At 42.1% G+C, this 21283-nt stretch overlaps 1 protein-coding gene across 7 annotated transcripts in view; it reads right to left on the minus strand.

The window, feature by feature from the left end:
• The window catches only part of LOC134349510 (polypeptide N-acetylgalactosaminyltransferase 16-like), a 262565-nt gene that overhangs the window by 163444 nt on the left and 77838 nt on the right, over window positions 1-21283 (minus strand). For 4 of the 7 annotated variants that reach the window (XM_063053987.1, XM_063053962.1, XM_063053970.1 and 1 more), the window contains 2 exons: window positions 19919-20094; window positions 2436-2585 (listed from right to left, as the gene is read on the minus strand). In XM_063053987.1, coding sequence (XP_062910057.1) covers window positions 2436-2585; window positions 19919-20094 — 326 coding nt within the window. The remainder of the gene's footprint in view (window positions 1-2435; window positions 2586-19918; window positions 20095-21283) is intronic. The other 3 variants (XM_063053996.1, XM_063054005.1, XM_063054013.1) reach the window with 1 other exon arrangement.

Below are 21283 nucleotides of genomic sequence, written 5' to 3' on the forward strand. Positions count from 1 at the left end.
GGAGTTGCCAGTCAGCGTTGAACTCAACATAGGACTGCCTCAGGGACTCCAGCTCCAGATTTTTTCCTCGAGCTTCACTCCCAAAGCCTTCCCCATGAGTGGGTATAGTCACAAGGCAAAGGAGGTTTGAGATCAGAGTTTCCTTCTCCTAGATGAGCTGCCAAGCATAGCTGATGAGCCCCATCTGCCCGAAGCGACTGATTTTAAGGTGCCAGTAACTCACCTTTGCTCTTTCTCCTGTCGTTAGAAGCAGTTCTGCCGGGCTTAGTAGCTAAACTACACATGAAGGCCAGGAGCTGGATTTAGTTATCAGAGGCTATTTGAGGTATATGCCATTGGGAGCATTTAATAGGTAGTTGGAGCTTGTCCCTATTACCACTCCTCCTTTAACAACTTTAAAGAACAAAAGTGAGATAGCCAATAATATTAAAGACATTACCAAAAGTTTCTTCAGATACATGAAGTGTAAAAGAGAGGTGAGAGAGGATATTGGACCACTGGAAAATGGTGCTGGAGAGGTAGAAATGGCGGCAACAAAATAACTGACGTAGTGAGTAAGTATTTTGCATCAGTCTTCACTGTGGAAGATTTTAGCAGTATAGTGGAAGTTCCAGGTGTCAGAAGGCATGAAATGTGTGAAGTTACCAGAACTAGAGAGAGGGTTCTTGGGAAACTAAAAGGTCTGAAGGTAAATAAGTCACCTGGACCAGACGATGTACATCCCAGAGTTCTGAAAGAGGTGGCTGAAGAGATTGTGCAGGCTTTAGTGATGATTTTTCAAGAATTACTAGATTCTGGAAAGGTTCCAGAAGGCTGGAAAATTGCAAATGTCACTCCACTCTTCAAGAAGGGAGAGAGGCAGGAAGAAAGGAAATTATAAGCCAGTTAGACTGACCTCGGTGGTTGGGAAGATGTTGGAGTAGATTGTTAAGGATGTGGTTTCGAGGTACTTGGAGGCACCTGATAAAATAGGCTGTAGTCAGCATGGTTTCTTCAAAGGAAAATTTTGTCTGACAAATCTATTGTAATTCTTTGAAGAAATAACGATCAGGATAGACAAAGGAGAATTGATTGAGGTTGTGTATTTGGATTTCCAGAAGACCTTTGACAAGGTGTCACACGTGAGCCTGCTTAACAAGCTATGAGCTCATGGTATTACAGGAACGATTCGAGCATGGATAAAGCAATGTCAAAGAGCAGGAATAAAGGGGGCATTTTCTGGCTGGCTGTTGGTGACTAGTGGTATTCCACAGGGGTCTGTGTTGGGACCAATTCTATTTACATTATATGTGAATGATCTGGATGATGGAATTGACGGCTTTGTTGCAAAGTTTGCAGATGATATGAAGATAGGTGGAGGGGCAGGTAGTTTTGAGGAAGTAGAGATGCTACAGAAGGACTTAGATTAGGAGAATAGGCAAAGAAATAGTAGATGGAATACAGTGTCGGAAGTGTACGTCATGCACACTAAGAAGAAATGAAAAGGATGGCTATTTTTGAAAAGGAGAGAAATTACAAAAAACGGAGGTGTAAAGGGATGTGGGAGTCCTTTGTGCAGGATTCCCTCAGGTTAATTTGCAGGTTGAGTCTGTGGTTGTTGAGTTCTGTTCATTTGAACTATGTAAGTATTTAATATGCATGCTCACTCTCCGTTATGTGTACGGGGAGGGGGATGTAAAGGTGGCAGCCCTCAGATATTGAACAAAGATGTTAAAAGTAAAGTTGTTTAAACAAAAGAAAATTATGTCCTTGTTGTGTGGACATTCACAGTGGTGAGGAAGGCAAATGCGATATTAGTATATTAGTATTCATTTCAAGAGGACTAGAATATAAAAGCAAGGATGTCATGTTGAGGCTTTATAAAGCACTGGTGAGGCCTCACTTGGAGTATTGTGAGCATTTTTGGGCCCCTTATCTCAGAGAGGTTGTACTGAAACTGGAGGAGGTTCACGAAAATTATTCCTGGATTGAATGAAGAGCTTTTGATTGCTCTAGCCCTGTATTCCCTAGAATTCAGAAGAATGAGGTGTGACCTCATTGAAATCTATTGAATGGTGAAAGGGCTTTACAGAATGGAGTGGAGAGGATGTTTCCTGTGGTGGGAGAGTCTAAGACCAGAGGACATCCTTTTAGAATGAGCCAGAGAGAAGTGAATCTGTGGAATTATTTGGAGGCCAAGTCTGCACGTATATTTAAGGCAGAGGTTAATAGATTCTTGACTGGTCAGGGCATGAAGGGATATGGGGAGAAGGCAGGAGATTGGGGCTGAGACAAGAATTGGATCAGCCATGATGAAATGGCAGAGCAGACTCAATGGGCGAAATGGCCTAATTCTGTTCCTATATCTTATGGTCATGGCCTGTGGACTGTTGCTTCATCTGGTAAGGCCTAGACGGCACTTTGGCACAGATCCACCGCCTCATAACATCAGAGACCTGAGTTTGATCCTCATCTCTGGTGCTGTGTGGGTGTTGCCTATGACTGCACGGATTTCCCCCAGGTCCTCTGGTTTCCTCCGACATCCCAGTGATACACGCAGCGGTAGGTTAACTGGTGCAGTAAACTGTGTGGATGAGTGATGGAACCTGGAGAGAATAAAATGGGATTCTGATTCTGATTCAGCAGAACACCACAAGCAACATAATGAAACAAAACAAAAACAGCACAACAACACAAGAAGCCCCTTTCTTCTCTCCCAGTCACCCACCCACTCACACAAACAGGCTGCCCCTGGAGTCCTCAGCCCCGGGCGCTCAGACTCACAAACAGTGAGCCTCCAACCTCCAGTCACGTCAACCCAGGAACTTTGACTATCGAGCCTCAACTTCTAGACTCACTGACTTGTGTCTTCAGCATCCAGTACTGACACGAGGACTCATTGATCATGGACACTGAACTCCGGGTCACAAACTCTGGACTCACACAGATCTCTGACCCTGGGACCTGCTGACCTGGAGGGGTTACCAGCCCTTGTGTCTCCTGCCTGCATGAACCTCCAAACCCTGGACTCACAGGTCTGTGGGGGTTGAATGACTGGGGTGGGGGGGGGCGGTCCACAGGGCTTGCCAACCTGTCCGTGGGGGTCCCTGCCCTTCTACCTCAGAACTCCTATCTGGACTCTGGCTCCTTCCCCTGGCTCTTCATTTACTGCCCCTAACCTCTAACTCCCCCTCATCCTTGACCCTAGAGCTAATCTGACCCCCAACTCCCCATGCTTACCCCCAAAACCATCCCTACAAAGCTAAAAAGCAATTGTCTAAGCCACCACCTTGACAGACATTGCAGCTCAGTGCCATCTTGACCAGAAATGTGCAATGACTGATCAGTATGAACAAGACAAGCTTTTCACTGCATCACAGTAACTTGACAATAACACACTAAGTCCAATACTAATGCCTTGTGATCAAAAGGATTTTCCAGGTAAAGTGTTGAATGAGGGTCAGTTTGGTAGGAGGAATATTAATGCAATATAACCAGCGCTATCTTTCCAAATGCTGGAGAGAGACAAAATCCCCCCATGCGGTGACATCTGGTACCTGCGTACTCAGGATCTCAGCACAGATTAAGGCAGCAACACACAAAGTCACCATCAGCACAAGAGCCACATTGGATATAATACCCCTCCAGAAATTTATAAATTTCATTCCATTTCTGAGTTCCAAGTGAACTGGAAAATGTCCCAGGTAATTGTCAGAGCATATCTGCAGGATTATAGACCACACCCATGTCAAGGACAGAAACTCTTTTTCTTTTTAAATCTTTTTATTGAATAAGTATACCAAAAGGTAAGCCATATAAACATTAATACAATGTTAAAATATAATAAAATTACAGAAGATATTAATACAAAAAAAATACTACAAACAATGTAATTTAAACATAACATACCAAGGTAACATAATAGTATACTAATTTTATATATATATCAATAGAGAAAAGGAAACCCCCCCCACAAAAAAAAACCCACCGTGCAACTAACTAAAAGCAAAGCAAAGCAATGGGCTAACTTGTAACCAAACAGAGTTAAACTTAAAATCACGTCCTCAATCCCGACCTCCATTAAAAACAGTAAAAAAAAACAAGAAGGGTATATATTACATTAAGTGAAAATATCGAATAAAAGATCCCCAAATCTGTTCAAATTTAAATGAAGAATCATAAAGGTTACTTCTAATTTTCTCCAGATTCAAACATAATATCGTCTGAGAGAACCAAAAAAAGGTAGTTGGAGCATTAAGCTCTTTCCAATGTTGTAAAATACATCTTTTCGCCATTAAAGTAAGAAATGCAATCATTCTACGGGCTGAAGGGGAAAGATTACTAGAAATTTTAGGTAGTCTAAAGATAGCAGTAATAGGGTGAGGAGAGATATCTATATTTAATACCTTAGAAATAATATTAAAAATGTCTCTCCAAAAAGTTTCCAAAGTAAGGCAAGACCAAAACATATGAGTTAAAGAGGCTATCTGCCCCAAACATCTATCACAAAAAGGATTAATATGCAAGTAAAAACGCGCTAACTTATCTTTGGACATATGTGCTCTATGAACAACTTTAAATTGAATTAGGGAATGTTTAGCGCAAATAGAGGAAGTATTAACTAATTGTAAAATCTGCCCCCAATCATCCACAGAAATGGTAAGCCCCAATTCCTGTTCCCAATCTACCCTAATCTTATCAAATGGAGCTTTCCTAAGTTTCATAATAATATTATAAATCATAGCCGATGCACCTTTCTGACATGGATTAAGGTTAATTATCGAATCTAAAATATATGTAGGAGGAAGCATTGGAAAGGAAGAAAGTATAGTACTTAGGAAATTTCTAACTTGTAAATATCTAAAAAAATGTATTCTTGATAAATTATATTTATTAGATAGTTGTTCAAAAGACATAAGGGAACCATCTAAAAATAAATCCAAAAACCGTAAAATACCCTTAGTCTTCCAAGTTTGAAAAGCGCGATCCGTAAAAGAGGGAGGAAAAAATATGTTACCTAAAATAGGAATCGCTAACCCGAATTGATTAAGATCAAAAAATTTTCTGAATTGAAACCAAATACGCAAAGCATATTTAACTATCGGGTTAGACACCTGCTTAAGGTGTTTCGAATCAAAAGGGAGAGAGGAACCTAAAATAGAGCCAAGTGTATAGCCCTGAACAGATTGTAATTCCAATGCTACCCATTTAGGAATAGATATCCTGATCAAGTAACCAAAATTTCTTATGTCGAATATTAATTGCCCAATAATAGAATCTAAAGTTAGGTAATGCTAAACCTCCATCTCTCTTAGCTTTCTGTAAATGTATTTTACCCAGTCTCGGATTTTTATTCTGCCAAATAAATGAAGAAATTTTAGAGTCAACTTTATCAAAGAAAGATTTTGGAACAAAAATTGGTAATGCCTGAAACACATATAAAAATTTTGGCAAAAAAAACATCTTAACTGCATTAATACGACCAATCAAAGTTAAATATAAAGGAAACCATTTAGATGAAAGTTGAGTAATATGGTCAATTAATGGTAAAAAGTTAATCTTAAATAAATCTTTATATTTACAAGTAATTTTAATCCCAAGATAAGAAAAATAGTTATCAATCAATTTAAATGGAAATTTATAATATAAGGGAAGATGTTTATTAATCGGAAAGAGTTCACTCTTACTAAGATTTAATTTATAATCTGAAAAAAAACCAAATTGTGCTAATAACTCTAAAACAGCAGGAATGGATTTCTCAGGATTAGAAATATATAAAAGTAAATCATCAGCATAGAGTGATAATTTATGGGACTTTAATCCCCGAGTTATCCCAGTAATATTTGAAGATTCTCGAATGGCAATTGCAAGAGGTTCTAATGCAATATCAAATAATAGGGGACTAAGAGGACAGCCTTGTCGAGTACCTCGAAAAAGAGGGAAAAAAGGTGAGTTTAAAGAGTTAGTACGGACCGAGGCTACAGGGGAATGATATAACAGTTTAATCCAGGATATAAATTTCAAGCTAAAGTTAAACATTTCAAGCACCTTAAATAAATAAGGCCATTCTACTCTATCAAAAGCTTTCTCGGCATCTAAAGAAATAACACACTCAGGAACATTTTGTGAGGGAGTATAAACGATATTTAACAATGTACGAATATTATAAAAAGAGTAACGACCTTTAATAAAACCCGTTTGGTCTTCCGAAATAATAGAAGGAAGTACTTTTTCTAGTCTATTTGCTAATAACTTAGAAAAAACTTTAGAATCAACATTTAATAGAGATATTGGTCTATAAGATGCACATTGAGCAGGGTCTTTATCCTTCTTTAATATTAAAGAAATTGACGCTCTATTAAAAGATTCAGGAAGTTTACCAAGTTTCAGAGAAGCCTCAAAAACCCTACAGAGCCAAGGGATCAATAAAGAAGCAAAACATTTATAAAATTCAACGGTAAACCCATCTGGGCCAGGAGCTTTCCCCAAATTCATAGAAAGAATAACATTCTTAATCTCATCCATAGTAATAGAAGTATCTAATATAGAAGACATATCCTGTGAAATCTGAGGGAAGTCTAAATTATCTAAAAAATCATTCATATGTTTAGAATCTCGAGGAGACTCTGATTGATATAAAGAAGAATAAAAATCACAAAAGGTTTGATTAATCCCCACATGATCCAGTATCAATCGATCATTTTGGTTATAAATCTGATTGATTTGAGATTTAACATAATTAGATTTCAATTGATTAGCCAGCAGCTTGCCAATTTTGTCACTGTGAACATAAAATTCACTTCTTGTTTTCTTTAATTGGTTTACAATCGAGGACGAGGGTAGTAAACTGTGTTCCATTTGAAGTTCAGTTCTTTGTTTGTATAACTCCTCAGAAGGAGCCATAACATATTTCTTATCAATTTCTTTAATCTTGTCCACAATTACCATCTCCTCCTGCTTCTGCTTCTTCCTCAAAGCAGCAGAATACGAGATAATCTGACCACGAATATAGGCTTTAAAAGTGTCCCAAAGAGTGTTAACCGAAATATCCTCTGTATGGTTAATTGTAAAAAAAAGCTCAATCTGTTCATTCATAAAGTTAACAAAGTCCGAGTCCTGAAGCAACAGCGAATTAAAACGCCATTGTCCATTATTTTGTATATTGGCCATAATTTTAATAGAAAGCTTAAGTGGAGCATGATCCGAAATGGTTATAGAATCATAATCACATTTAATCACTGAAGGAATAAGACGAGAATCAATAAAAAAAATAATCAATTCTTGAATAGGAATGATGAACATGTGAAAAGAAAGAAAAATCTTTTTCCTGAGGATGCAGAAAACGCCAAATGTCCGTCGACCCAGAATCAGAAAGGAAAGAGTTAATCAAAGTTGCAGATTTATTAGGTAAGGTCCGTAAAGGAGCCGAACGGTCCAAAGCCGGAGACAAACAGGTATTAAGATCTCCGCCCCAGATCAATGAAAACTCGTTCAAATTCGGAAACTGATTAAATAATGATTTATAAAATTCCGGACAGTCCATATTAGGAGCATAAACATTAACCAAAACTACTTTTTTATTAAATAGTAAACCACTAACCAATAAAAATCTACCATTCGGATCAGAAAAAATATCCTGTTGTATAAAAGTAACTGAGGAATCTATAAAGATAGAGACGCCTCGAATCTTAGCATTGGAGTTCGAATGAAATTGTTGTCCCTTCCAGAATTTAAAAAAATGTAGTCTGTCCCCCCTCCGTACATGGGTCTCTTGTAAAAATAAAATTTGTGCTTTAAGTCTCCGGAACACTTTAAAAACTTTTTCCTTTTAATAGGATGATTAAGACCATTAGTATTCCAGGAGACAAAATTAATAATAGACTCCATAAATCCTAAAGTCAACCCACAGTGAGGAGGATTGACGATAGGCTCGACCCACGAACCCTGAGGGGAAACAGAACATACAAAAGATACCGGGAAAAAGGACGCAACCAGTACTTCAATAATGTATATAGCCCAAAGAGAAAAAAACTAAAACGTGAAGCCCCTCCCACCACCCCCCACCCCAGACCCCAAGGCAAAATCTAAAGCAGACCCGCCCGAAAGAAGCAAGCGCTAAAACTACCCCCATGACTTCCGGTATACGCTCCCTAAAAAAAAGGTATAAATATGAAAAAGATCAGCTAATTGTAAAACAGTAAAAAAGTAAAAAAAAAGGTAACTCAATTAAAATACACACACAACAGAACAAAAGCCAGAAAATATATATATTAAAAAAAAACCACAATAAACCCCAAACCCATGAATAAACAAAACAACAACAAGAAAAAATAAGATTATTAACATAAACTAGTTATAAAAAGCAAAACAAAATAAAATTTTTAAAAAACTACAAAATTTAAGGCCACACAGGAAATACGTAAAATGACAATAAGGAAGTAACCACCCAGAATCCCCTGGGAAAAGAAAGAAATGACACAGTTAAAAAGAAAGTTTAGCAACCATATTAAGAAATCAAAAATAAACTTTTCTGCCCAAATAGGGCACGAAAAAGTTAAAACCAACCAATTCACAGCCTCCGATCGACGGAGATAGTTAAAAAAATAACAATTAAGATGTTGAAGGTGAAAATTGATCCAGATAACTCTGGGCATCCGATGGAGAATCAAAAAAACGAAGGACTCCATCTGACAGGCGAATCCTTAGACGTGCAGGGTACAGCAGCGCTGGTCTTAAATCCACTTATAGAATTCCGACATCACAGATCTGTAGCGAACCCGTGGGTCCCAGATTGGTTTACTGAAATCTTCCACGAATCGGAACTTAAGATCCGAAAAATCAATGAAACCTTTAGATCGAGCGAATCGAAACAGTCTCTCCTTGTCTTGAAAGTAATGAAAACGTAAGATAACATGTCTAGGTCTATCTGACCTAGACGAGTATGATGGGATTCTGTGAACACGATCCAGTAGCGGTGGTTGGTCAGGAAATACAGTAGGGAATGCATCTTTTAAAAGTTGAGAAAAATACTTCATGGGGTTGTTAGATTCCACAGCTTCCCGCACCCCAATCATTCGTAAATTCTGCCGTCGCATTCTAGATTCCAAGTCAGAGTTTTTAAAAGTCAGAAAGTCAAGTTTCTTCTTCATTACATTAATTGTTTCTTCGATTTTCCCCATCTTAAGCTCACTTTGTTGCGCGAATTTTTGAAGATCAGATATAGCCGACTGATGTTCCGCAATAGATGTTTGCATCTTATCAATTGAATCGGCAATTTTCTGGAGATTAATTGAAATTTCCGTATGAATCAGGTCCTTAACAGAGACTGCAATTTCCGTACGAATCATCTCCATAACAGAGGTTGAAATTTCCCTCTGAATTAACTCCGATATAGCTTTCAAAGTCACCGGTGATTCAGTCGGAGGAAAATCCATACCTTTCGGTTTAACCGGAGGTTTACCATCCTTGCCGTTTTTCCCGTTCTTAGACATAGCAGATCTAAGATGCATCCAGTTATCAGAGAGTTCAATTTAATTCAAAGTATTGTAAGAGTTGATACCTTAATGGTTAATTAAAGTATAACTGATCATAGAAAAAAAACTCAGAGGTAATGGAGCGAGTCAAGAACGCGACTTCACTCCATGAGCGCTACCGGAAGTCCCCAAGGACAGAAACTCTTGAAAGCACCTTACACCTGATAACCAGGTGTACAACAGCACTGTTGCCAGTGTCTCAAAGTTTTCTTTATTTTCTGTATATGTTTCATTTGCCGCACTTCCCAGTTCCCCCAAATCATATTTCCAGAACCTTCTGGCTCAGATCCAACAGTGAGAGGATGAGTCTGACCAGCTGACAAAGAACAGGGCCGTGTTTTCGCCGTGATTGACTTGGCCCCACAAGGTAAATTCAAACTGACTGCAGACACGGATCAATCTGCGATCTGGAGAGAAGACAGCGGCATTGTTTACGTTCAGAGAGGCCTCGACCTGAGTGCCTCCACTGACTGGGATTGTCACATTCTCCTCGATAAGCTCAGCAAAAGGCCGTCACAAACAAGACAGAAGACAGCCTTGCCCAGCTCAGAGGAAAGGTCTCTTTGGTCATGACTATACCAATGAAGAGATGAAAATTAGATGAGTGAGTCACCATGAACCACCTCACACAATTTCAGCAGTATCTGTATATGGCCCTGGCATCAGACTGCTCGAGGAAACACACTGGGGCTAAGGGGGTGCATCAGAGACTGGTCATTACATGTGTCTTCAGAGCTTTGTTATATCTTTGTGAATCTTCAGCCCAAATCCCACTGTGAAGAACATGCCCATCATATACACGAGCAATGTTCTGTCAAAAGCCTCCTCCTGATTCAAGTTGACTGGCCAGTGTTCACCCTCTCTCCTACTTAGAGGTGACTGTGTCCCTGTTAAGCTTGCTAAGAGATCTCCCTATGATCTTGGAGGACTCCAATGCAAAGAATGAGGCTTGTTGGTTCCCTGCTTCTTGAAGCCCTCCCTGAGCATCTATCCCATTCAACTGTCGGCGTCAATTATTTTCTGGAGTTGTGCTGTCTGCTTCTGACTCTCTCTTGCTTTCTGGACATTTTTAAGGATAGCTGTCTTGATTGCATTCTACCATTACACAGGAGAATCTAAGTTCTCAACCCTAGCTCTTGGTGCTTTCATGTCCCTCTAGTAATCCTCTCATCCTTCTGTCAGTAACAGCAGAGTGCTGCAGTAATTTGGTGGACTTAAGAGTGAACATATTGGACAGAAAATCTATTCTGAACTGGACTGACCTCCCTGGTTTAGACCGAGTGCATAGGTGTGCTCCATCCACAGAGTTAGTGAGCAGCTCATAAGCCTTGCACTCGGGACTCTGAAGGTAGTATCGACTTTGTTGATGTTGTGGGACACCACGCACGGCTGCTAGTACCACACACATCCTGAAGATTAGCTTTATCTGTCACACGTACATAGTGAAATGCATCGTTTGCATCAACAAACAACACAGTCCGAGGATGTGCTGGGGGCAGCCTGCAAGTGTCCCCACACTTCTGGCGCCAACACAGCACATCCACAGCTCACTAGCACTAACCAGCACAAAAGTAGAATGTGCGGAAAACTGAGCTCCTGGCGGAAACCCACGTGGTCACAAGGAGAATATACAAATGTGCAGACAGCAGCGAGAATTAAACCTAGTCGCTGGTGTTGTCAGGGCCAGTGTGGGGTTAGTGTAAGTAGGTGGCCAGCAGAGACACAGTGGCCCGAAAAGGTCCATCCTGTACCTCTCCATCACTCTGGTTGGGGAGGAGTTTAACGAATCCTGAGCTAATACAGAGTGGGAGGCTGTATCTCATCGAGCACAATGCAACAGGTGGACTCCCCGCAGCTCTGGGCTCCAGCAGAAACACAGCTTTTTGCATCATTCCCTCCCTCCACTCCTTTCCCCCACCACCCTCTCTCTTTCTCATGCACGGCAGCTTCTGACGCTGCCTTCGTAGCCACTAGTCAGGGAAACGAAATGCATGCGAGGTGACCTTTCGCTCCCTGGCAGCCTGGATTTATGTACTCATTGTCAATAGCATTTTTGTTGCCAGGATGGTTAAGGAGACAACTGCAAATATAACTCGCTGCCTTTGCTGTCTCCCCCAGAGCTGGAATGTCCTGCTGTCAGTGACATAGCAATATTCCTCTGACCTGTGCAATGTAAGATAACAGGAAATGAACAAGCCACAAAGACAGTCACTATTTTACACTGCCTGCTAGTTGAGCTAATTCTGAATTAAAGGTGCTTTGATGGGGAAAAGCCCCACCACTTTTCACAGGATAAAAAGATCACACAGCTATCAGTAAGAACATCATAGTAATCTGCTTTGGAGAGTAAAGGTTCTGTATCTGAACACACATAGCATTCGAAACAGAACAAACAAAATTAGAGCACAAATCTAAGGCCCAACAGAGGCTCTACTTCCTAAGGAAGCTAAAGCACGCTCTCCTCCCTCATCACCTGCTGATCAACTTCTATCGGACAACTATAGAGAGCCTCCTGACGTATTGCTGTGCAATGTGGTTTGCCAGCTGCACAGAGCAGAACAGGAAGGACTTGCAGTGGGTGGTGAGGGTAGCAGAGCAGGTTATTGGCACAACATTACCCTCCCTCAGAGACATTTATACTGGCAGACTTCAAAAGAAGGCTACTTGTATTTCAAAGGATCTCACTCATCCTGGACATCACCTGTTTTCCCCTCTATCTTCTGGGAAGAGATACAGAGCATTAAGGACGAAAACAAAGAGACTCCTTAACAGCTTCTACCCACAAGCAGTGAAATGTACAACACCCCCTTCCGTTCTCCTGACCCCCCTCCTAAGTCGGCGGCAGCTAAATGCATCACACTTTAGGAATGGCAGGTGTGCAATAGTCCTACCCCCCCATCCATATATTATTAATTTTGGACTGCACTCCTGAGGTTTTAGTTTATTTTATGTATATATTCTTTGTCATGCTGCAAAACGTTGAGCTGCTAAACTGTCTTTCATTGCTCCACAACAATGACAATAAAGATATTCTTCTTCTTCTTCTTCTTCTAAATAAATCTCAGCCAACAGCCACAGCAGAAACACCTCTACAAAGGTTGGGAGCCAATTACTGATGGGTACAGGGCAATTAGCAAAGGTGAGAAGTTAGGAAAAGGTAGAAGGGTGCCTCTGTTAAATAATAGTGGTCTCAGAAAAGCAGGCAGGATTGGTTTTAGATTGGCCACAGAAGACAGAGTAGTGGAGGAGAGGTATTATTCTGAATGGAGATCTGCAACCAGTGACATTCAACAGAAATAAGTGCTGTGATGCCTGTTTCCGCCCATGACGAAGTCAAGCTCCCTTCCGTCACCTCCTTCCACGATGATGTCAAGCTCTCTTTCATCACTTCCATCTCCAAGCCCACTACTTTGGCAAGTATTCAACACCCTGCACCGATGACCCCTTGTCCCGTCTCCAACCCTCTTTCCCTTCCTGGACACTCTGCTCTGGATCTCTGCATTTCCAATTGTCTCCGAGACATCAATCAGCTCAACTTCAGCATTCCCCTCTCCTCCTCAGACATTACCCCCTCTGAACAGAAAGGGAAAGAACTGGGATAGGCCGTCGATGGGCAAATGGAGTATAAAATGGGAGTATACAGTTGGGAAGAAGAACAACAGAACAGGTTCCGTAGTTAAATATAGAAAAAGAGCAGAAAGCTGTGGCGCAGAGGCATTGAGAGCCCTTGGGCAGGAAGCACGGGAAGCTGGTGTGCAAGTGCAGCACGTGATGGAACAAGTCAGTGGGATAACGCCCCCGACCTCAGCAGAGTCAGACTATTAAAGAGACAAAGTCCTACTGCAACAGGATAAGATGAGACCACACCCAGAATACTGCAAATTATTTTGCACCCCACCCCCATCTAAATAAAGATATTATTTTGCTGACCTGTGAATAAAGGTTATTTAGAATGACCTGTTGAAACCTATGTGATGTTAAGTTTAACATTCAGTGTTTATGATTCTAATGCGAGACTGGCTGTGTTCCTCTCATGGCAGAGTCCAGAACATGGTCTCAGAATAAAGGTACACTCATGCAACGAACTGCTTCATGCATGAGAAACGGTTTGCGTCTGGAGGCCTGTACTTGATGGAATTCAGGATGAGAGGGTGTGGATCTCATTGAAAACTAACAGAACTGAACGGCCTGGATTGAGTGGATGTGGAGTGGATGTCTCCATTTGTAGGAGAGTGTCAGACACAAGGAATGGTCTCAGAATAAAGGGATGCCACATTAAAATTGTGATGAGGAGGAATTTCTTAAGCATATTATGATTCTGTGGAATTTGTTGTCACAGAAAATTGTGGAAGCCAAGTCATCAGACATACTTAAGGCAGAGACTGATATGTTCTAGACTGATAAGAGAGTTAAGGGTTTTGGGAGAAGACTGGAGAATGAGGTTCTTAAAAAAAAACAGCCATGATTAAACAATGGAGCAAACTCAATGGGTGAGATAGCCTAATTCTGCTTATGTATCGTATGGGCTGAGCAGAGGATATTCTTTTCCAAACTGGACAGGTGTAAGTCCTTGCCGAAGAGAAATGAGAGCACACAGACCCAGGGAATACTGAAAACGAGTTAAACAGATTTCTAATCAGTAGAAGATTAAAGTGCATAGGGAGAGGACCAAAAAAAGTGAATAATGTTGGATCTAAAGAGAGAGATTAGCTTTATTTGTCACGTGCACATCAAGATGTTCATTTCGTTTGAGTCAAATCAAATCAGCGAGGATTGTGCTGATGAGCCCGCAACAGCCGCCATGCTACCCACGCCAACAAAGCGTGCCCACAACTCACTAGCCCTAACTACACATCTTTGGAATGTGGGAGGAAACCAGAGCACCTGGAGGAAACACACACAGTAATGGAGAGAAGGTACTGACAGAGATGGAAATGAACCACGATCGGTGAGCATAGGGTTACACTAACCGCTACACTACATTGCCACAGTTGGATCTTACTGGATGTGTGAGCTGGTTTGAAGGGCTGACCAGCCTTCACGGTTCCTACTTATAACCTAACAGTTTGAAGAAATGAAAGCCAATCCAAAAGGTATGCAGATTATAAGGGAGGACTTTGATATACATGATACTGTACATTAGAAAATTGGAAGGGCAAATGCAGTCTAGCTGAAGGGTTTCAACCCAAAACACTGACTCTCCATTTCCTCCACAGATGCTACTTCACCTGCTAAGTTCCTCCAACCTCTTGTGTGTTGCTCCAAAAGGGAAGTTTAGAGTTTCTACGGAAAGAGGATGAGCGTGAGCTTTTGGAAAACATCAAGTTGGATAAGTCACCGGGATCAGACTACCCCAGGCTACTGTAGGAGGCAAGGGAGGAGATTTCTGAGCCTCTGGCAATGATCTTTACATCATCAATGAGGACAGGAGAGGTTCCAGAGGATTGGAGATTTGCAGATGTTGTTCCCTTATTCAAGAAAGGGAGTAGAGATAGCCCAGGAAACTATAGACCAGTGAGTCTTACTTCAGTAGTTGGTAAGTTGATGGAGAAGATCCTGAGAGGCAGGATTTATGAACATTTGGAGAGGCATAATATGATTAGGAATAGTCAGCATGGCTTTATCAAAGGCAGTCGTGCTTTACAAGCCTGATTGAATTTTTTTGAGGATGTGACTAAACACATTGATGAAGGTAGAGCAGTAGATGTAGTATTCAGCAAGGCATTTGATAAGGCACCTCATGCAAGGCTTATTGAGAAAGTAAGGAGGCATGGGATCCAAGGGGACATTGCTTTGTGGATCCAGAACTGGCTTACCCACAGAAGGCTAAGAGTGGTTGTAGGTAGGTTATATTCTGCATGGAGGTTGGTGACCAGTGGTGTGCCTCAGGGATCTGTTCTGGGACCCCTTCTCTTCATGATTTTTATAAATGACCTGGGTGAGGGAGTGGAGGGATGGGATAGTAAATTTGCTGATGACACAAAGGTTGAGGGTGTTGTGGATAGTGTGGAGGGCTGTCAGAGGTTACAGTGGGACATCAATAGGATGCAAAATTGGGCTAAATGGCAGATAGAGTTCAATCCAGATAAGTGTGAGGTGGTTCGTTTTGGTAGGTCAAATATGATGGCAGAATATAGTATTAATGGTAAGACTCTTGGCAGTGTGGAGGATCAGAGGGATCTTGGGTCCGAGTCCATAGGATACTCAAAGCTGCTGCACAGGTTGACTCTGTGGTTAAGAACGCATACGGTGCATTGGCCTTCATCAACCATGGGATTGAGTTCAAGAGTCGAGAGGTAATGTTATAGCTATAAAGGATCCTGGTCAGACCCCACTTGGAGTTATGTGCTCAGTTCTGGTAACCTCACTACAGGAAGGATGTGGAAACTATAGAAAGGATGTAGTGGAGATTTACAAGGATGTTGCCTGGATTGGCGAGCATGCCTTATGAGAATAGATTGAGAGAACTTGGCCTTTTCTCCTTGGAGCGACGGAGGATGAGAGGTGACCTGATAGAGATGTATAAGATGATGAGAGGCATTGATTGTGTGGATAGTCAGAGGCTTTTTCCCAGGGCTGAAATGGCTAACACAAGAGGGCACAGTTTTAAGGTGCTTGGAAGTAGGTATAGGGGAGATGTCAGGAGTAAGTTTTGTTTGCAGAGAGTTGCGAGTGCATGGAATGGGCTGCCGGCGATGGTGGTGGAGATGGGTATGATAGGGTCTTTTAAGAGACTCCTGGTCAGGTACATGGAGCTTAGAAGAATAGAGGGCTATGGTAACCCAAGGTAATTTCTAAAGTTAGTACCTGTTCAGCACAGCATTGTGGGCTGAAGGGCCTGTATTGTGCTGAAGGTTTTGTATGTTTCTACGTTTGTCTTATTTCTTCAGCAACCTCTCTCAGGACTCTAGGCTGTAGTCCAACTGGTCCAGGAGATATATCCACCTGAAGACCTTTGAGTTTGCCTTGCACTTTTTCCTTTGTAATAACAATGGCACTCACTCCTGCTCTCTGACACTCACGGACCTCTGGCACACTGTTAGTGTCTTCCACAGTGTACACTGATGCAAAGTACCCATTAAGTTCATCTGCCATTTCTCTGTGCTCCCATTACTACCTCATCAGCATCATTTTCCAGAGGTCCAATATCAACTCTCACCTTCCTTTTACTCTTTATATAACTGAAAAAACTTTTAGTATCCTGCTTTATATTATGGGTTAGTTTGCCTTTGCATTTCATCTTTTCCCTTCTAATAGCTTTTTAGTTGCCTTTTGTTGGATTTTAAAAGCTTCCCAATCATCCAACTTCCCACTCACTTTTGCTACCTTAAATGCCCTTTCCTTGGTTCTTATGCAGTTCTTAACTTCCCTTGTCAGCCACGGTTTCCTACCCATTTGAGAACAACTTCTTCTGTGGGACATACTGTATCTATTACAAGAAACTTCAGCCATCTTTGCTCTGCCATCATCCCCGCCAGCTCTTCTCATGCCTCTGTAATTCCCTTTACTCCACCATGATCAGGGGGTATGGAGGGAAGGCTGGGGCGGGGTTCTGAGTTGGATGATCAGCCATGATCATAATAAATGGCGGTGCAGGCTCGAAGGGCTGAATGGCCTACTCCTGCACCTATTTTCTATGTTTCTATGTTTCTATGATATTGATACATGTGACTTATGCTTCTCCCTCTCAATCTGCAATATGAATTCAATCATATTATGATCACTGCCTCACAAGCATTCCCTTCCATTAAGCTCCCTAATAACATCTGGGTTATTAAATGACACCCAATCTAAGATAGCATTTCCCCAAGCAGGCTCAAGCACAAGCTGCTCTAGAACGCTATCTCGTAGGCATTCAACAAGTTCTCTCTATTGTGATCTGACACCAACCTGATTTTCACAATCCTCTTGCATATCGAATTCCCCCATTACAATTGTGACATTACCCTTATTACATGCTTTTTCAGCTCTCTTTACAATCTCAACCCCACGTCCAAGTTCATAGCTGATAGGGTGGTTAAGAAGGCTTATGGAATGTTTGCTTTTATTAGTCGAGGCACTGAGTTCAAAAATCAAGAAGTTATGTGGCAACTTTTTAAGACTCTGATTAGGCCACATCTGGAGTATTGCATACAGTCCTGGTTGCCCCACTAAGGAAGGAAGTCGAGGCTTCGGAGAGAGTGCAGAAGAGGTTTACCAAGATGCTGCCTGGTCTAGAGGCCATTTGCAATCTGGAGAAGCTTGTTTTCTCTGGAGTGCTGGAGACTGAGGAGAAATATGATAGAGGTTTACAAGATTTTGAGAGGCATAAATAGAGTAGACAGATGTTTGGATAGATAGATGCATGGATGTAAGGAAGATGGATGGATCTGGACATTGTGTAGGTAGGAAGGAGTAATGTTTGCGTGTTTTTGATTAGCTTTTCAGATGGTTTGACACAACACTGTGGGCCAAGTAGTCAGTTCCCGTGCTGTACTGTTCTGTGTTAAGGGCCTTTGATGTCAAGGAAAAGAGCAATGGAAATGTCTAATTCCTTTCAATTAATTCCCTTCTAGTTTGCTTCTGAACTCCCTCAGGATCTAATTCCACAAACCTTGACTCTTTCTCATCTCTTTGGTCTTCCCTAAGTGGTGGCCATGGGTTGGTCTGACCTCAGGAGCCATCGAGTGTGGTTCTGTCCGCCCGCGCTCTCACTTTTCAGTGATCACTCGTAACTCTCTCTCCTTCTCTGCAACAGCTAAAGCCCATCCACTTCCTCAGACCACCAGCACTGAGGTTAGTATACTCTAACTCTTTGGGTGTCAGGGTGGAGATACATCTCTACCAAGGGAGGTGTAAGAACTCTTTCCCTTTGCCAGCCTGCGGGTCACCCTTGGGCAAGGTGTAGCATCTGCTTAGCCCCCCCACCCCCACCCCCACCGATCAGGGCCACATGAAGCCATGGGAGCAGATGGTGGATGGTCGTATGAGCAACTGGTGCATATCACAAGTCCTGGTTATGTGACCATTGACACCAGGCAGAGAGTCTCTGAAGAGTATTGATAATGGTTGGGGTTACCCATCTTGTAAAGACAGTGCCCAGTGGAAGCCAATGGCAAATCACTTCTGTAGAAAAATTTGCCAAGAACAATCATAGTCATGGAAAGAGCACGAGTGCCCACGTCATACAGCATGGCACAAAACCAATGAATGAACTCTGACTCTGTCTGGAATGAGTTAATTAGCCTGGTATGAGCCAGTCGGCCTGGGACAACCCAGACGACACTGGCTGGGCTGTTGAAGTGCGGCTTAGCCATGGCCAACAGCAGTTGAACTAAACAGGGTACAGACAGGGTCCTTCCAGCACCACGGGTTGCCAGTACTGACAGACTGACTTGTATTGGCAATGTATTTGGCAAACGTCTTCAAGCAAACTCAGTAAACAGAGTACAGAGAAGGTGCACTCAAACATATTTTCTCTTGTAACTCAGGTATACAATCATTAATTAAAATTCTCTCAAGCATGTGCTGTGGATAATTATGTCTTTCATGGAAATGAGTAAATTAGCCATTATTTTAAAATTCAACAGGTAAACCAAAAGCCTCTGCTGTTCCACATTAGCCAGACGTCCATACTTAAAGGTGAAAGCAGCAGATTATAACGATGAATAGCTGTGTAACATAAGCAGACTTCAGGGTGGACTTATTAACTCTTTACATTGGTGAGGACAGGAAACGCAGTTAACCAAATCATTACTGGACCAGTGTATGGGCAAATCAACCTTGTTTCCTGCATCCGAAACCAGAAATATGGAGATAGTGGGTGAGGACACAAGTAGGTTTGGGTGCAGATTGCAAACCATCTCCAAACATTTACCTACAATGTGACAGAGGAAGCAGAGGGCATGGGGCTTAGAAATTACCCCTTTAAGTTACCTCACAATTCCACAGGCCACAGCAGCCTTCACGGACACAAGTATAGCTCCAGCAACACTCAAGAAGCTCAAACAATGCAATCAGCACTTCAAACACCACTGCTCCACCATCAGTGCCCATGGCTGCCGTGTGCATTATCCAGCATTTCTTTCACACCATCTGTGACCTCCTTTATCCAGGACAAAGGCAGGGGGCATAGATGAGCCTCACTATCTGCAAGAACCCCTCCAGGGCTTGCACTGCCTGACGTGTCAGCCTTCTGGCATCACTGGGACTAAATCCTGGAACTCCCTCCTTAACGTCACTGGGGAGGCAACTTCACCAGAAGGCCTGAAGCTCTTCAAGAAAGTGGCCCACTCCCCCACCCCCTCAGGTCAATACATTTCTAGTGACATCATGTTCTGTGATTGAAAGAATCAGAAGCTGCCATAACAAGGCCTGACACTTGGGAGAGAATGGAGTACAGAAGCAGCATCTTCAGTTGTCCATACCTGTAGTTTCTGGTGTCTCGGATCTCCCTGTCACTGGCCAGCTTGTCAGTCTCCCGCTGGTTGAACGCATGGTGCCCATAGGGATCTTCTCCGAGCTGCAGGAGCTTGCTGGAGAGATAGGCCTTCTCATCAAAGGTCTGCACTTTAGTTTTATCTAATGGCAGTGTTTTAGTTATCTGGAAAAAGAAAGGAAGAAATATGATTTCAACACGTTTTGGGGTCTGGATCCCTGACCCCACCTCAGCCAAAAGGGCTGGAGTTTCACTGAGGAGCCTCCAACCTCCAGAGGCCAAGGCCCATCGACAGCCTTGAGTAACCAGTATACAAACCAGACCAAAAGAAATCAGAATCAGGTTTATTATCACCAGCATGTGACGTGAAATTTGTTAACTTAGCAGCAGCAGTTCAATGCAATACATAATCTAGCAGAGAGAGAAAAAAAACATAATAAACAAGTAAATCAATTACATATATTGAATAGATTTTTTTTACAAATGTGCAAAATCAGAAATACTGCATATTTAAAAAAAAGTGAGGTAGTGTCCAAAGCTTCAATGTCCATTTAGGAATCGGATGGCAGAGGGAAAGCTGTTCCTGAATCACTGGGTGTGTGCCTTCAGGCTTCTGTACCTCCTGCCTGATGGTAACAGTGAGAAAAGGGCATGCCCTGGGTGCTGGAGGTCTTTAATAATGGACTCTGCCTTTCTGAGACACCAATCCCTAAAGATGTCCTGGGTACTTTGTAGGCTAGTGCCCAAGATGGAGTTGACTAAATTTACAACCTTCTGCAGCTTCTTTCGGTCCTGTGCAGTAGCCCCTCCATCCCAGACAGTGATGCAGCCTGTCAGAATGCTCTCCATGGTACAATTATAGAAGTTTTTGAGTGTATTTGTTGATGCCAAATCTCTTCAAACTCCTAATAAAGTATAGCCGCTGTCTTGCCTTCTTTATGACTACATCGATATGTTGGGACCAGGTCAGATCTTCAGAGATCTTGATGCCCAGGAACTTGAAGCTGTTCACTCTCTCCACTTCTGATCCCTCTATGAGGATTGGTATGTGTTCCAATGAAAATACAATGGCCTTTTTCACCTGCAGAGTTCTTTGGAGGTGGAACGTCAGGTCCTGGTGGCCTGCTGCTGTGATGTGAAAACTACTGGTCAGTTTGTGCACAGACAGCAGTGAAAATCAACTGGATCAGGTCATCTGCTTTCAATCAATCAATAGCTAAATATTGACACAGATTAAAAAAGCGGGATTAGTCACATGGTGGACTATCCCACATCTACCTGGAATTTTAATCATATCTGGGACAGAGCTCTTTTTACACTGTGCTCCCTGCCTCCCCCTGAACTTGACTGAGTT

This window comes from Mobula hypostoma, chromosome 1 (assembly GCF_963921235.1).
Source record: "Mobula hypostoma chromosome 1, sMobHyp1.1, whole genome shotgun sequence".
Classification (NCBI taxonomy): Eukaryota; Metazoa; Chordata; class Chondrichthyes; order Myliobatiformes; family Myliobatidae; genus Mobula; species Mobula hypostoma.